This window comes from Homalodisca vitripennis, chromosome 4 (genome assembly GCF_021130785.1).
Source record: "Homalodisca vitripennis isolate AUS2020 chromosome 4, UT_GWSS_2.1, whole genome shotgun sequence".
NCBI lineage: Eukaryota > Metazoa > Arthropoda > Insecta > Hemiptera > Cicadellidae > Homalodisca > Homalodisca vitripennis.
Window position 1 is genome coordinate 159,821,726 of NC_060210.1, and position 17,605 is coordinate 159,839,330.

Sequence of the window (17,605 nt, forward strand, 5' to 3'; positions counted from 1 at the left end):
GTCTGTGGACCGGAGAAGCTGTGCTTCTCACATGAACTGTGTATGTCTTGTTCACATGTTATAAAACCATGATTTATTTGTGTACGCACCAGATTGAAAAAAATAACATGTATCCACAAGCATTAGAGTAACTAAGTCATATTAAAACGACACTTTGAAATGTTTTTCCAATGAAAAAGACTAACTTTTACTAAAAATAACTAAATTTTAAATCAATTTTATCAAAACGAATTTCCTTAAATATCCTTTCTTCTGAGATCGCAGCAACATGGGATGGGTAAGCTAGTTCATTATACACAGTATTAAAAATTAACAGAAGTATTAACAAGTAAATTGCAAAGTTGTTGCCCAAGTAAAAATTCCGTTATTGATACCTAGTGAACGTTTCTAAAACAATTCATACACAATGGAAATACTGAGATCAATTGCAGAACATTCATTGAATATAAAATTGAGAAACATATCACTGCACTTGTAAGACCTCACCAATAAGGCCATATTATACTATAAACCATTACATAACTAAAATAGTACTATCTATATTTTGAGTGTTATTGTATGTATGTAATTAGCATTCCATAAGTTAATATTTGTGTTTCTACTTTTAGGTGCACCTTAAAAGAAGCAGTTCTGTTGAACAATGCAGTTATACTGTATCTTAGATTTGTACATCAAACTTTGTCAAGGTAAGGAATGACGTATTTCTGCTAAAATTAGATTAAGAATTTGTTAAGTAAAAGAATTAATTTCTTGCCCACTGCTAAACTTTTGAACTAAGCTGATTCCTTTGGCCAATAAAACGTAACGGCCAAAAATACCGGATTCATTTCAAGCTTATTGTGTTTTTAGTTTGTAATTGTGTTATATTTATAGTTTGGATGATAATTTATGTTTTTTTTTTTTTTTTTTTTTTTTTTTATGACGTTTTCTTACATGTTCGTGATGTTTAAAAGGGAGGTAGGGAATGTTGGCTGGCAGAGAATAGTGTACTCATCTCTCCACCATGTTTTGCAAATCTAGTTGATGGCAACAATGTCTCATTCTGCTATCCCTGTTACATATCAGTTATTATATTTAAGTCAGTCAAATCACTTATCACTTACAACTGGTTTCATTTAATTAGTTTTATTCAATAATTCTTAGTTTTTTATTGGCACACAAGATTAAGGATTAAATTCGAACCTGTTGGGGCTTATATGTTTCTGCTCCTAACCTCCCTCAAAGGGTTCAATTTAACATGACATAATTTCAATGGCAAAATTAATTTGACAAATTTCATTTTTTTAAACAATATTAATGTTTGAGATATGTTTGATTAGCTCATGAAGTTAACTTAGATTATAAAACAGTTTTTAAGGATGGCAACATAGCTAACCAATGAGATGAAAAACAAGGAAAATATATATTATTATAGATCTATTCAAAATTATGTCTATATTTTTACTATATATTTATAGTACAACAATTTCTTTTTCATATTTATATCAAAATAAATTTATATAATAAAATGGATACAAATATTATAAATTCATGGGACCATCTTAGCCATTTCAGAACTGTTGCAAGATAATTAGCTGATGGGTTAAACTGTATGTACTGTGTTCTTTATTCATTTATGTTCAGGTGTTTTTCTTCTGAGGTTTAGGTTTTGAGTACTAAGTTGTGATGATTATTGGATGATGACAAGCCCATCAAATATTTGCCCGTATTTGTTTTTATTTATCATTATTATTTTATTGTATGCATGTAACTAAATATATTTTATTTCAGTATTTTATTTTTAGGTGTTTTTTCTAATAAAGAAAATCATTGTGCTCTGGACAGAGTTTTTTCTCTGGTGCAGACTTTATACCTGAGTTCTTCTGATTTTTCTTTACAAAGATTTGAAGCTCTGTTGCCTGCAGCCCATTTAATAGCACTGCCTCGAGATGCTCAGGTACTTTTACTTATATAACATACGGTATAAAATTAAATGGAATAACATTATGATTGTGGTATTTGTATTTTCTTAATATTGGAGTTCATGTGACCAGGTAATGACATCATTGCCAGTTGGAAGACTTTCTTCAGTTTCCAGCAGATATATCCTGATAACATAGAAAAAACTATATCCCTAATAAGATATTTTTCTCTGTTCAGGTGGAATTTTACTAGAGTAGATTGAGAGGCCCTCTCTACAAACCTTAAACCTATCAGAGCATTATCACCGTAAACAACTATCAACATTTCAGTAATTTCTTGATAACTTTTACCGCACTTCACCAAAAACTAGATATTGCTCCGTGATTTTGTTAATTTCCATTTCCGACTAACAGACAGAAGGACAATAGAAACTTACTTAACTAGCACCATACGCACAGTATGACGATCTGCCAAGCACTGACAGCTCATTTGGTCTCAGACAACTAGTAGCGTCAACGGACGGAACTATAGTCCGTGTAATGGCTGGTAGCTTAAGCACAAGTTTGCGTTTTTAGTGGACAGACCTCATATGTGTTTTAAAATATTTTTTCTATAAAAAAAGAATTTTTTATAAAATGTTATTTTAATTAGTGTTTATTTGTAAGGAATTAGATGATATAGGAAGACGATCTCATCTGAAGATATGCATTTTGGTTAGAAACTTGAGAACATTTACGATTCTACCTTGAATGGCCAACAAAACCACCAAAGGTGTGTGAATGTTGGCTTATTGTCACCTTGGCACATCAACAGAATATCAACAGATACAGCATGATCAAGATGCCATATCTGGTTCTGAACACAATATATTGTCTTTTGATATTGTCTCCTCTCCAATAGTCATTGCACCTCGTCAAGGAGTACTCTCTTAATAAATAGCAAAGACACAATCAGCAGGGGTTCAGCATTTCCTAGAAAAGAAGCTAAAACAAACTGTTTGTCATTTGTTACCCAATTAATGTCAAATGTAATTTTGGAGTGCAGAATATAAGCAAACAAACTTATCTCCACACTTATTAAAGGAGAAATAGTATTTAGATTTTCCCTGCCTAATGTATGCCTCTGTTTTGGGACAGTAATAGTGGTTTCACTTCTTTACATTATTGAAGCATTCTCCTAATAAAGGAGTGTTTATCATAATTATGTAGACTAGAAGGGCATTTTTACTGTTTTAAGTACTTTTAAACTGTTCTTCTGTTGGACATTCTACTGAACATTTTTTCTTTCTAGGTTCAAATTGATGATGCACTTAGTGAGCTAGAGTCAAATGATTTTGGAGGATATGTGAGTATTTTGGTTACTTCTATACATATTCATTTAGTAGTCTGTTTCACTTTAATTTTTATGTGCTATTATTTTTTTGATTGTTGTGAAATAGTACAGATAATTCAGAAAAACACTTTTGTAGGAGAAATTAATAATCCTGAACTGCTTTCTTAACACTTTCACTGCCACCTCCTAATTTTGACAACTTACTTACACAGCCGCCTTTTTAACCCTTTCAGTGCCAATGCCTGTTGTTATGGACGTCTGAAAAATGTGCAAGAAGAGCCAATGTCTGTTTTTAACGGACATCAATAAGATGTGCAAGAAGAGCCAGCATCCATTTAACCGGACGTCTATAAAATAAATCGTCGAAAGTCAAAATAAGGTTGAATGTTTCCAATATTGTTGTTTTTGTATTTACTATAAAATAACCTTTCTAGAAAACTCTTTATGTAATGTTTTGAACTAAATATTGACCAAACAAACACAAAATATAAGTGACATTGAGTGTCTGCTCTATACTGCGGTACTTAGTTATTATCCAGCGGCCACTATTTTTGGATGAGTTTTCCTTATCTGATACCAAAATAAACTTCATTATATGTTACTAGTACTTTCCTTGTTTCATAATGAATCAAAAAATACCCGATGAGTCTTTTTTTTCCTTCTTTTTGTTCTCCTAGGACAAGAAGCTTAAAAATTGCACTTAGTCCTGTAAGAACCTTTGCGCTGCTTCCGGAGTGACAGGATATTCAGGATGGGTAAGGTTAGGGAGTAGGGGCCGCCTCCTATCGAGATCCATGAGGAAGAATTAGGGCACTACATCTCAAAGTCATGTCTCTCTGGAAGAAGGGGAGGCCAGCTCTGAACCAGCCTCCAGTCAAAGTAGGCAGGGGGTGGCTCACCCTTGTTGGAGGCTAACAAGAACCTCTGAGGTTAGGGAACAAACCCCACCAACTCCAACAGTTATCTCCCACAGTAGACTAGACCTATCGAATTGCCCACGAACCCCAGAATCTCAACATTTGCGGTTAGTGATGTGCCGCTCCTGGACATCCATAAGGTTGCCCAGATTGAAGTGACACATCGGTTTATGCTGTGCCCAGTGGTGGGTTCAACTGGAAGGTATAAACCAGCCAGAAGTGATCCATGCTGGACATCCGATGAGTCATACATCATGTTGCCAAATCGCCTCCAAATAGGCCTAGATGAGCAATTCTTCATAGTCCTAGACGCACAAATCACCTGTCATTAATTGTTGTTCTTTAAGTTTTCATTTTCATTAATTGTCATGCGGTTGATTAATTTATAATTTCATCATGAATAATTATCTTCACCTCTGGGATTTACGTCGAACTGAAGAGGAAAGTTTTTATTGGCAGAACACATGTGGTGATCGCAGTAGCGGTGACTGGTGGCGATGCATTCAACTCAATTCTCGCCGAAATCAATGGGAAGCAGAATACAATAACCATTCCTTCTAATGACGTGTAAATTTCAAAATAGGTTAAATAAAGTCTGTCCTCTTTAATACTGTAATTTATTTTGGTTCCCGATAAGGAAAACTCGTTCAAAAATAGTGGCCTCCGGATAATACCAAAGTACTTGACCGGTACTTCCCCCACATCAGATGATATCCCAGATCATCAAATTTTTTCTACAGATCAGATCAGATCATGTTAGACGTGAGCGCTCATTAACTTTTTATATTTCTAGTAAGTACATATGTTTTTATCCACTTGTACCTACCTAATAAAATTAGTAGATGGGAACAGAGTGGCCTCTTTCTCGCCGACAACACTTCCTTTTGGGAGGTAGAAAACAGAACCGATTGTCTTAATGCTATGTAAATTTCACAGTACTTCAAATAAAGTCTGCTTTTTGTAATAGTTTACTTTTATTAGGACCCTGGTAAGAAAAACTCTTCCAAGAGTAGTGGCTTCCGAATAATACCAAAGTACCAAAATGTTTATTAAAGCTGAGATCCTTCTATATTTCTTCTTCTTTCTACACAAATGCTCATGCATAAATATTTTCAAACAAAATTTCTTATTTTAAAACTAAAAAACATAATGGTTTTGTACAAAATAAAAGGTTGATCAAAAAACATCACTATGTACTTAGTCTATAACATAAATATATTTCTCAATATACTTGCTGTATTCAGCATTGTATTACTGTAACTATAGCTACACATATTTACAATTGAAATCCAGTTATGTTTAAATTTATTTGTTTAGTATGGCGTCTTGAAACATGGCAATTTTGTGCGCTTGCTACACTGATAAGAAATGTCTCTTCTTATAAAACATAAGAATAACAGTTTTTTATTACTATTTTGCCTATATTTGTTATTTGGGTAAGAAAACAATGTTAACAAACTTACAAGATCATTATCTGTTATTTTAGATTAACCCTTTGCACTCGAGAGTAAAATTTTTTGGTCACTACCAAAAACTCGGGCCTCTATTGAAAAAGTACTGGCGAAAACCTCGGAGCCCTTTTTATCAATTTTGTAAAGGTTTTGTTAAAAAGTTGTAACTTTTTTATTTTAGCAGTTAGAGTTATAATTTTGGTTTTGTTTTATTTGTCATAAAATTCTATATTGTAAAATATATATATATTTGTAATTACATTATTTTTAATACCTTTTTTCACTTATGAAAAAAAAATTCTTTTGCAAAAATTTTTTACAACAGTTAACTTTTAGCTGTTATAACTGAAAAAAATTGCATTGACATTATATAAAACTACTATTATTTCTAGGTTCCTTACATAATTGTAAACATTCACATAAAATTTCATAAACTTACCTCTATAAACAAAAATGTTGTAGGCAGTTTTGTAATTTCCGACAATTTCCCAAATAGTGAGTTATTTGTCAAATGATTGAATATTTACTTTTTTATACCTTTTTATGCCCGTAATACCGGTACTTTGGGATTATACCGACCGCATCAATATGAAGAACACAAAAATATAAATTTATAGAAACAAACCTGATAGAATGAAAAAACAACACTTTAATTACAAAATTACAAACTTACAACGATTATCAATGGGGTCAGATTCCGTTATATGCCCCCAACGCTTAAACCTTTTTCAATGAATTTAGAACGTTATAAAACGATGTAGTTGAGTAATAGAACTAACATTCAATCAATCAACAAGCATTTCCAGGTATTGTGATTGGTATTTTTGTCGCTGTTATCTTATCTTTCTCCAGAATCCTGATTACGGCAGGCCGCGCGCCGGGACTCTGCAATCACGTTATCTACTAGACCGCTCGACTTTGACCTATGTCTGAGGTTGGGGAGGGGTTTGTGATAAGACAATTCCTGTTTTATATTGAAGAAATATTGTTCTACGCTAATCTAGTAATCAGTAGAAGCAAAATGGCAAATAACGATTCATGTCTGGGTGTGGTCGGTATAATCCCAAAGTACCGTAATACCTCCCTCACTTTCACTTTTGGCATCGTCAGATGATTCCGAATCTGATATGTTACTGACAAAAATATCACTCAGATCGTCAACATAACCTTATTGACTGAAATAACTTATCAGACTAAACAAAACAATGAAGAGATCAGCTGTTGAAGTTGGGATCAAATCAGCTGACGAAAATGGTTGACAAACCTCTACAACTCAATGTAAAACTGCAAAATCACCGCTATAGAGTATACAAATTTACTACGTTTTTACATCCAACAACTATCCAGATTGCGTATATCGCAAATTTACCGCATTTGGATAATTTATAAAGCCAGTGTAAAGGATTTACCAAACGTCCGACATTTCGGACGTCCGAGGTTTTGTCCTAAACAGCAAACGTCCGAAATGTCGGACGTCCGAGGTTTTGGCCTAAACAACGTTGTCCGATATTTCGGACGTCGGAGTGCAAAAGGTTAAATCATCACTTTCACTGTCACTTAAAAATCTGAGTAACTCTTCTACCACTTGATTGTCTTCAATACTGTCACGATTCATTGTTGACTCAAAAAACAATCACTGTAAACTAATGTAATAGCAAGCAAAACAATAAAAATGCAGACGCTGAATTAGCAGAACGACAACAAACAGCTGACATAACGTGACGACAATTTTGTAAACAAACCACTTTTTTATATTCCAGATGACTGCCAACAATATTTTATTGATCATAATCCATAGAGTAAGGAATAAAAACATGGAAATAGCGAGTGACTATCAATGCCGAAGTCCAAATACATTTAAATGCATTTTTATTACTGTAAAAGTCGGCTCCATCAAAAGACGTTGAAAGTTTATAGAATTTTATTTTTGCCACTTCAAATGACATTGTCGCCAGTAAAAGAGTAAAATAGAAAACTTTACAATTTGTATTTATTGAGATGTTGTTTTTCAGAATGATGATGAGGATTGTCAACGTTTATACTCCATAATTGGGTCATGTTTATTTTACAAGGTAAGTGTTTGAATATTTGAATTATAAACAAATTTTGTTTACCTAATTTGTATAACGTTTTTGACAGTATTGAAAAGAACTAACTATTTTTTAAACTTAGGCTTAGAATATCAGTTTTGATTTATAATTATATAATCCATTATAATTTACTTTTATTATGTTTAGAGTATAGAAATTAATATTGTTTATTATTTTCAAAATATATACTATTATCTATTAATATAACCATGACCCCTACAAAATAAATAACTTCTGTATATTTACAGCCCACTATTATAATACATAGATGTGGGTATAATTTTTATTTAATTTTTTTAATTGAACTCGTTTAGGACCAGCACAAAATTGTATGGCTATTTTTTTTCTTTACAGATAAATTGTTTAATTAAAAACACATAAAACATGAATACAATACTAATTTATTTTATATACAAAATATACACAAATGGTACATACCTAAAACAATTTTAAATATCTTTCCAGTTTCATATGTAAAGTAGAACTTGAAAAGAATTATTTTGTCAAAACAACTGATACTACTATGTACAGCAACTAAAATTGTACACATACACCAAAAGTTATTTTATTATCCACAAAATAGTAAAAAAAACACTACTTTTTGTTTAAACCTACGTTTTCACTTTTTCTCTAGGCCTAATATAAAACTAAAGAGATTCCTAAACACAGTTTATAAAATACACACTATCAGATGAATTCTGAATAAGTAAACACTTAAAATAGAAATCAAACTTATGTACAATGAAAATGATTAACAAATTGTATATTTAAATTAATTTTAATTTAATAAATGTAAAAATATTTACATATAAATATATATATAAATTTACATATATATATTATATATATATATATATATTGTTATATTATATATTCAGTTTCACATGAGAAATAGCACTTTCAAAAATTATTCCACTACATAAAAATAATAGCAATTGAAAGAGAAAATTTAACTAAATACAGACATTAAAAGTTTTGGTTCATATTTTTAAAACTGTAAAGTTATGTTGTTTTTAGAAAGCTATTTTCTCACTTTTTGTGTTGCTTTACACTAAGTTTCAAATTAAATATCTAATTTATCTTTGAAAGATTGCTATAATTTTTTCTTGTAATTTGGTTTATTCTGATACGTAAAAAAAAATATCCCAGTCGAATTTTTACTGTGAATGTCCGTATATACGGACGTTGGTACTAAAAGGATTAAAAACCTCACTTTTTACATGTATAGTCAGAGAAATTACTTCTTTTTAATGGCACATATCTTTACAAATAAGTGGAAAATTCTGATGCTGGCCATTACCTGAACTAAATAAAAATAATTCCTATTATTTGTGAGTTAACAGTGACATTTTTATCATCTGCACATTATCAGTAAAATGGTTCTAGAATCCATAGTTGCAGCTAATTCAGCCTCTTACTTGTAAATAGATGTCCTGAATTTTTCTAGACAAATTTGGAAGAGAGGATAAGAAGGAAAAACCTTAGGTATCCATTACGATATAAAATAACAAGAACAAACAATTTGAATAAACTTCTCACATATAGTTCTGACATGTCTAGCTGTTAAAATACGTATTTAAATCATCATAACCATACAAAATTATCAATATTGAAGATAATTCATAAGTTTGCAATCCGCCAATTACATAAAACATTAATTTTTGACTAAAATAAGTATGAATATAACATGTAGTTCATAAGCAAACTATACATATAACAAATTTGATTAGTGATATGATATGATAAAATATTGTACCTCAAAATATAAATTTTTGATAATAAATATTCATTTTCAATTTAGGTCAGCTCTTCAAAAAAACTAATTTTGTCCAAAGTGTTAGCTTTTCGAACCACTGAGTGATGGATCGGCTCGTAGTCTTCTTTGCATAAACCATTGAGGCTGATGGATCGACCTAGCAGTCCTCAAGAGAAACATTCTTAGGATCCTTTAGGATTGAGGACATCCATTAGTCCTCAAAGAATTAAGAAATCATTCTTGTATAATCAGGAGTAAATCCTCATTATAATGAAGAGTAACAATATCTGTTTACAGGGTTATCTTCTAGCCTCCCACATGACCAGAGAGGATCTGATGGACGTCAATGCATTCTGTCGCCACAATGGTCTGTTGTCCCTTAGGCAGAGTAGAGAGTGTAAGAAATGTTGTGGTGTGGAAGGAGGTATACCCCGCATCCTGTAACAGAGGACTGCCTACCCTTACACTCACTTACTTCCTTCCTCAAGGGCGCTGGTTTCTGCTTCTGGTGGGCCAGGTATTGCAATAAATTTGACATAAATATTAAATACTATTTATATTAGTTATTTCAATAATCATATATTTTATATCAGCACTTGTTTAACTGTTTTAACTGCTGTAGACATTTTAACACTCTCCGCATGCTGCTACTCCATAATTTTTCTTTAACGCCAAGACAACTAAAAAATATGTTTTCTTTTAAGTTTAAAGCAAATTTTTTTTATTACAATACTATAAGAAGTAAATGTAAATTATATAAAACGGGACATTTTAGTTCAAATTAGCGTATTTATTGACAAAAATCTAAAAATAACTATTTATAAACTTTTTATTTTATCTAAATTCAAATTCATGGTACAATGTAATAAAACGGAAAATTATATAAACTACTAATTATTAGAGTATTTTATTATCGTGTTATCGTTTTATTTTATACGATTTTCCATTTTTACTACAAAATCAAATTCTGCTCACAAAATAATAAATATACTTTTATCTCCACTATACTAAACAAGATAAAAATTTAATTTAAATTTAAACACAACACTAACACACAATGAAGAACAATAATTAGATGTGTAGTAGACGCAATGAGTCATAAAAACATTGCTGACAATGAAGACCTAGTATTTCAGGCATTAGATTCAAGTATTAGCAGTGTAGATAAGACATAGAGTGTCAGGTTAGGTTAGAAACTTTCTAGTTTTGTAGGTTCATATTTTCATATTTATTTTCCAAACTTTAATAATAAGTATAAAAAAAGTTTTTATATGTCTTTTTGTAAAGAATTAAATGGAGTATAAGATAGCATAACTGAAAATGAAACAAATTAAAATATTTCAATAACACTATGTTGTGTCAAAAATAAAAAACAAACAAAATGTTTTTGCTCATAAAGTTTTTTAATATTTTTTTTATTGGTATAAAACCGTTAAATTACTAATGAATGTATTATATTTATAAAGAAAATATATTTATCTACAAAACAAACAAAAAATCAGGAATTATACCAAATAATAAATAATTTTTTTATGAATTTTTAATCAGACACTTGCAAAATCAGCCATTTTGGCTCGGCATTTCATGCATACCATATAGCAAAACGCACGGCACTCAAAGGGTTAAATAACCCATGTTTAAATAATAAATACATACAGTAGACGTTTTTATGCAAATTGTGCTATTTGTTATACGACTCCTGTATTTTTATAACCTCCATAGTCCGGAATTTTCTTTAATCCGGCAAGGGTTCAAGTTCCAGACATGCCAGATTAAAGAGGTTCTACTGTAGTTGAAACTCTTGATTGGATTCTAGTGAAAGATAATACTAACTTGATAAAAACCCCAGTTCCAATGCTATAGCACTCTTTCTTAGTTTTTATAAAGAATTATTGAATGACACTTGTTACTAGTTCAGCTTGTTGAAAATGAAACTCTTGATTGGATTCTAGTGAGAGATAATACTAACTTGATAAAAACCCCAGTTTTATAAAGAATTATTGAATGACACTTGTTACTAGTTCAGCTTGTTGAAAAGAATGTTAAAAGAGTAGTATTTATTATTAGCTATGTTAGAGTCTGGTAGATACTGCTACTATCTACCATCAAATATCGACTAGATTCTAGCACTCTCATACAACTAATACAAACTTTTGGAATTATTGTTACAGGAGGAATCTTTATTAGCAGTTCTCTTGGAATCAGGTGGATGTACTGTTAAGTAAGTAACTTGAAATTCAGTAATAAATCCAAACAAATTTTAAAGTTATTTATTGGAATAAGCATACACTGAATCTTACTGCTATTACTAAATCTGAAAAATATTGTAGTTTCCACAAAATCAGTATAATTTTTTAACTGTAAATCCAGTACACATTAAAAAAAAGAAAGAGATAAAGATAACATTTATGATATTGATAAAACTATTTTTTTTTATTTACTTATGCATAAACATGATTGTTTTTATTTTTAATGATACAGAATTGAAGGAAATCCTGGTCCAGAGCCAATATTTGTGAAACAAGCTCAAGCCACTCTCCAACATATGAAAGAGATAGAAGTGCTGTCCCTGGCAGAGAAATGGTAATTTTACATTTATTGTTTATTTTACTTTAATTTTACAACATTAAGCTACTGAATGCTGTTTTGCTTTATTATGTTTACAAAGTTTTGTTAAAACATGCATTATTTAAAACGTACCAAAAACCATGAAGGATAACCGTGCATTATTATGAGTAAATATTTTAAATGGTGTGGGTTTCTAGGATACAAAACGAATGTAGACTCCAGACAATGTGCCCAGACAGTCAGTGCAAGTCACCACCTCGGGACCTCTCAGTCAACACTTCCTGTCCACCTGACTTCTCTCCCAAGTCAACACCAAGTGAGCTCATTAACATAACAATTTACCATTATCTACATATTAGGACTTTTTTATATACTGCAGTGAAACGGAAGTCATATGTGAGATAAGTTTAGTTATTTTGGTATCAAAAGGTACAATGTTGAATTGCACTTCTAACAGAGGGGCATGTAAATTTAGTTAAATTACCTCTGAAAATAATATAGGTTGTTCTTCCAATATATTGTAACAAAATAAATGTAAATAAAAGTAACAACTTTATGTAGATGTTTTGTAGAGAGAATGATTAATCAGATTCTACTTGTTTGTATTTCTTCAACAAGATATTGACTGGTCAATATTGCAGGTCCTGGGCCCAAAACAAGAAATCTCAAGAAGTCACATCAATTTTGAAACACAGGGTTAGTCCAGATGACAATGCTCTCAACCCTGGTAAGTGTCAGTGCTTATGAGATTTAGTATTTGTTTTGTACATGTTTCCTAAGTAATGTTAATCTACGTATATGTGCTAAACCTTTTTTATATAGAAAATACATTTTTTCATATTACCAGTCTAACACCACTAATTTTTAAGAGAATTCCTCAAATATCTGTCGTTAGTCCACATATACTATCTGAGAAGATAAACTTCTGCCCATGAAGAGAGGATCACATATCACTCACTCTATGAAAAAATAAATACAAGCATACTCATCCTTAAACCCGGTGGTATTCTCCATCTTCCTGTATCTAGTTTGAAAATGCTCTAAAGGCCACACACCTGAAGACACCACAGAATTGTTGGAGTGTTTTTGTGCTTGACACTGAATCTAAGTTTTCAAACACAGCATCAAATCAACCATTTCATATTCCATGACTCCTCATGATCTGAAACCCAACAAACAACTTTTTGATAATAAAAAAAGTGGGAACACCTAGTAACAATTCCAGACGATATTTGAAGCTAAACACATAGTACCTTTGAAGTTGTTCAAAAATCAGAGAAAAAATTCTTCTATGTTGTTAATTAAAAAAAATAAAGTATTTAATTTGAGCATTAGTGTGCTCAAAATAACAAAGATCATTGAGCAAAATATAAATGCATTCTTTTATATTATTATTAGTCATCTTATTATTATATCACATGCTCTCACAAAAACAAGGCTTAATTGACACATAACCTAATTCATAAATTTGAGAATCTAGATATAACTCAGTAAAATAAGACAAAATAAGGATGCAACCTCGGAATGAAAGATAATAAGCTAAAAATTTGCATACGGCTTTATTTTGATGGTATACATTTTTAGCTTATTTCTTTCATTCCGAGGTTGCATCCTTATTTTACCGGACTAATAATGATTAAAACTACATGTAGTATAGCATTATGGAGACTCAAAAGTGTATACTTTTTACAAAAAAGTACCAAAGGTTTCGGTATTTTTATTATGTATTGTACTATTACCCCATTGACTACCAATTAAAATTAAAATATTTTTATCCTCAAGTACCAAATTACTTTTTTATTTTACAATGGAAATTGTGTGGGGTCAATAAGAAATTTTAAACTACCATATAACATGTTAAAATTGTATTTTATCACTTTATATTTTAAGTATTTAGTTGCCTAGCAACAATTGAATTTATACCAGATCTACCACTAAAAATAAAATTATGTGGATCATTTGCTTTTGGCTTGTACACTCCCAAGTTTGAAAATTAGGCCTTGTCACATAATTTTTGTGAATTTCTTGATTGCCACTTTCACTACTACTCTTACTCAAAATTTTGTCTTCAAAAATTACCATCACTCACTTTATTTTTACCTCCATTGAGTATGACAAAGTTACTAAAACTCTTGGAAAAGATCACGGTTTTGCTACAATGCGAAATCATACAGCAACAATCAACAGATGAAACAGTAAACAACAATCGATTTCAAGAGAGTCGGCCAGCTTCAGAATCGAACATATTGTTATATTTTAACCCTTTCACCACCAGAAGCCAATATATAGGCTTTGGACAAAATTGACCGCCAAAAGCCTATATGTAGCCAAGCTCTGCATGAGCATTGAACGTTGAGTGTTTATTTATAGGCTTGTGACTATTTTACTTATTTACAAAGTAGTTTTCTATTAAATTTTGATGAATCTCATTGTATTTGGGATGAATTGTGCTGTTAAAATATAACAAATTTCTTTGGTCCGTTTCATTTTTTAATGTATACAAGTTCTGAAACTCACGATATTCTTAAGGCAGTGGCCAGCACATTGTGAATGCACATTGACACGGTGTGTCATTTGTTTACATTGTTAGTCTTTTGGTTATGACAAAGTAACAATATAGCTTAGTAGCATAGAATTACTTCAGATTATGTTTATGGTGTCCAAACTTTAAAAAAAAAATTATGAATTCTTTTTTTGCTTTATTAAGTTTTATGTCATTATTTTAGAAGAAAGTTTTTACTTTTTTATGCCTCTCAATTTTGTTGCTCTAATCACACAAAATTGTACAAAAAACATTGTTCTATGATAAAAAATAAAGGAATAACAATATTTTATGTGTAAAGGTCCAAAAACAGCAAAATTGGCGCTCTGACGCTTGCACCCATTATTTACTTGGAGGTCAAAGGGTTAATAGACCATCAATATAATAGTATAGACAAATGCCAAAATAATTAATATCAGGAATATTTTCAGCTCCAAAATTATGAACTTAGCTTATAGCATGACGGGCGGTGACTACTAATCTCTCTTGGTTTTGTGCTGGCCAACTTTTTTGTTAGACAGTCCCCGCATGGTGGATCATCAATCTTTGTGAAGAAAGACTTGTCCTTTGAAGGCATCGATATCTCGTCCTTCTGTCAAGATAATATATGTGAGGGTGCAGCAGCTAGGCTACTTAGCCTTAATCTTGTTATTCTTAGCATCTACCGTACACCACTGATAGTAATTTTAAAAATTTTAATTGAAAATCTTGAAAATCTTTTTATTGTATGTTACAAGTAAATATGTTAAAACCAATGAATGTTTTAGCCATTGCCGGTGACTTAAATGTAGACCTGTTTAAATAAGAGAAGTAATGAAACTGTTTGAATTGCTAAATTTGTTAAGGTCGTTTTGACCTATATTGTACTAATCAGAATCCAACCCGCTTTGGGGCATGTTTGGATAACATATACACTAACCTAACTCAGAATTACTTTGAAGTCTCCTTGATAGCCCAGGATATTATATCTGATCACGCCGCCGTGTATGGGTTGGTCCCAAACAAAAAACTGGTTTACTCCGCAGCTTGAAATGATGCGGAAATTCTTGCTAGTAATGTTATGAGAAGTGGGAAATATACAGAAGACTTAGTTGATAAAAATAGATACGTAACTTTCAGAAAGCGATATAATAGAGAAATTACAAATGCAAAGAAAACAGCCAATGAAAACCTCATTATTAATGCCAAAAAACAAGTGCCAAATGACATGGAAAGTTATAAGAAGTGAATCATGCTATATTAAACCTAAAAATGTCATACCTATTTCTCCTGATTGTCTCAATGGCTATTTTGTAAATGTGTCAAAAAATGTACATAGTGATGCTGATCTAGATTTAAATGACAACAACCATAATGATTTTATTGTAAACTTTGATAAGCCTATCCCTGTTTCTGGTTTTAGCTGGCAACCGGTCAGTACGGAAATAGTGTCTCAACTATTTCACACCTTAGCAACTCTAAAAGCGAAGATGTGTTTGGTCTGTCAAACTATGTTGTAAAAACTGTTGGTGAATTTATTGTCAAACCGTTAACTTTTTTAAATTAATCTAGTACTAAGACATGGAATCTTCCCTGAAGGTTTAAAACTTACCAAGATCACACCTATTTTTAAAAAAGGGGACTTAAAGGCTCCTGAATGCTATCGACCCATAGCCATTGTACCCATCATTGGAAAGATTATAGAATCTTGCATGATCCTACAACTTCATGAATATTTTACTGGTAATAACTTATTGTATATAGCCAATCAATATGGGTTTTCTTCCCAAACACACAACACAGTTTTAGCTATGGAAGCAAATGTAGAGTATATTATTAATGGCTTTGAAAATAGACACATAGTTGCATCTAATTTGATAGATTTGAGACAAAGGCGTTTGACTGCCTGTCTTTTAATATTTTGTACGATAAGCTATATTTCTATGGTATCAGAAAAAAGGAACTAAACTTGATCAAATCTTATTTTATCTGGTCGGCAGCAAAAAGTGGTTGTAGATGACATCAGCTCGATGTATGATGATGTTATAGCTGGTGTCCCACAAGGCTCCGTTCTTGGACCTTTTTTGTAGTATCGAATCTTTTTTAATGATATATATTGTAATATTCCAACTTTTTGTGTACTCTATGCCGATGATACCACTCTACTCTGTTCTGATAGTGATTTTGAAATTGTAAAACATAACCTATCTAATGCCTTTACTTAATGCAAAAAGGTGGTTTGATTCTATTAATCTAGTTACCAATAATAGCAAAACTGAACTGATCTATTTTTCTCTCTCAGGGATGTTCCTGTTACTAGTAATGTAAGTAGCGAAGTAAAATTACTAGGCTTTACACTGGACAACAGCTTGAGCTGGGAACCCCACATTTTAAATTTGTGTAAAAAACTATCCTGCATTGTCTTTCTTCTTAGGAAACTTAAATTATCTATAGGCCAACAAACGTTGTTAATTGTATACTATGGTCTTTTCCATTCACAAATGAACTATGGAATTCGCCTTTGGGGCAACGCCTGTCATGCCTCTAAGGTCTTCATATGGCAAAAAAAGCCATGAGAGTTCTGGACTGCCTAACCTTGAGACAGTCATGTAAGGCTAGTTTTAAGAAATTAAAAATTATCACAGTTCCATCCTTATATATTTTTAAGTACTTTGCTTCATGTTAAACAGAATATAGACTCCTTTGCTGCTCAAAACTTGAATCATGACCATTTAACTAGAAATAGAAACAACCTTATAACTCCATATATAAGACTCTCAAATACTTTAAATAGTCATGTTTATCAACAGCTCATATTGTATAACAAACTACCATTGCCTATTAGAAATCTGCCTTTTAACAAGTTTTAAATGTTTTGTATCAGACTGGATTAAAGACCAAGCCTTTTATACTGTGGCAGAGTACAAGGACTATAATTTTTTCCGAAATTAGCTAGGCAACTGATTACTATTTTTTATACTATAGCCTATAAGTTCTATAAATTGTAAGATCTTAATTATAAGTAACCTAATGATCTCAAAAAATGCTGTTTGTCTTCTTGTATTTGA

General features: G+C 31.3%; 1 protein-coding gene across 1 annotated transcript in view; it reads left to right on the forward strand.

The window, feature by feature from the left end:
* Window positions 1–17,605, forward strand: part of LOC124361249 (protein inturned) — a 46,208-nt gene that overhangs the window by 14,990 nt on the left and 13,613 nt on the right. Inside the window, 12 exon segments of the mRNA XM_046815294.1 lie at window positions 609–686; window positions 1,771–1,936; window positions 3,193–3,246; window positions 7,615–7,674; window positions 9,746–9,826; window positions 9,828–9,965; window positions 11,620–11,669; window positions 11,930–12,031; window positions 12,214–12,332; window positions 12,658–12,688; window positions 15,076–15,238; window positions 15,961–16,066. Of these exon segments, the coding sequence (XP_046671250.1) occupies window positions 609–686; window positions 1,771–1,936; window positions 3,193–3,246; window positions 7,615–7,674; window positions 9,746–9,826; window positions 9,828–9,965; window positions 11,620–11,669; window positions 11,930–12,031; window positions 12,214–12,332; window positions 12,658–12,688; window positions 15,076–15,238; window positions 15,961–16,066 (1,148 nt within the window).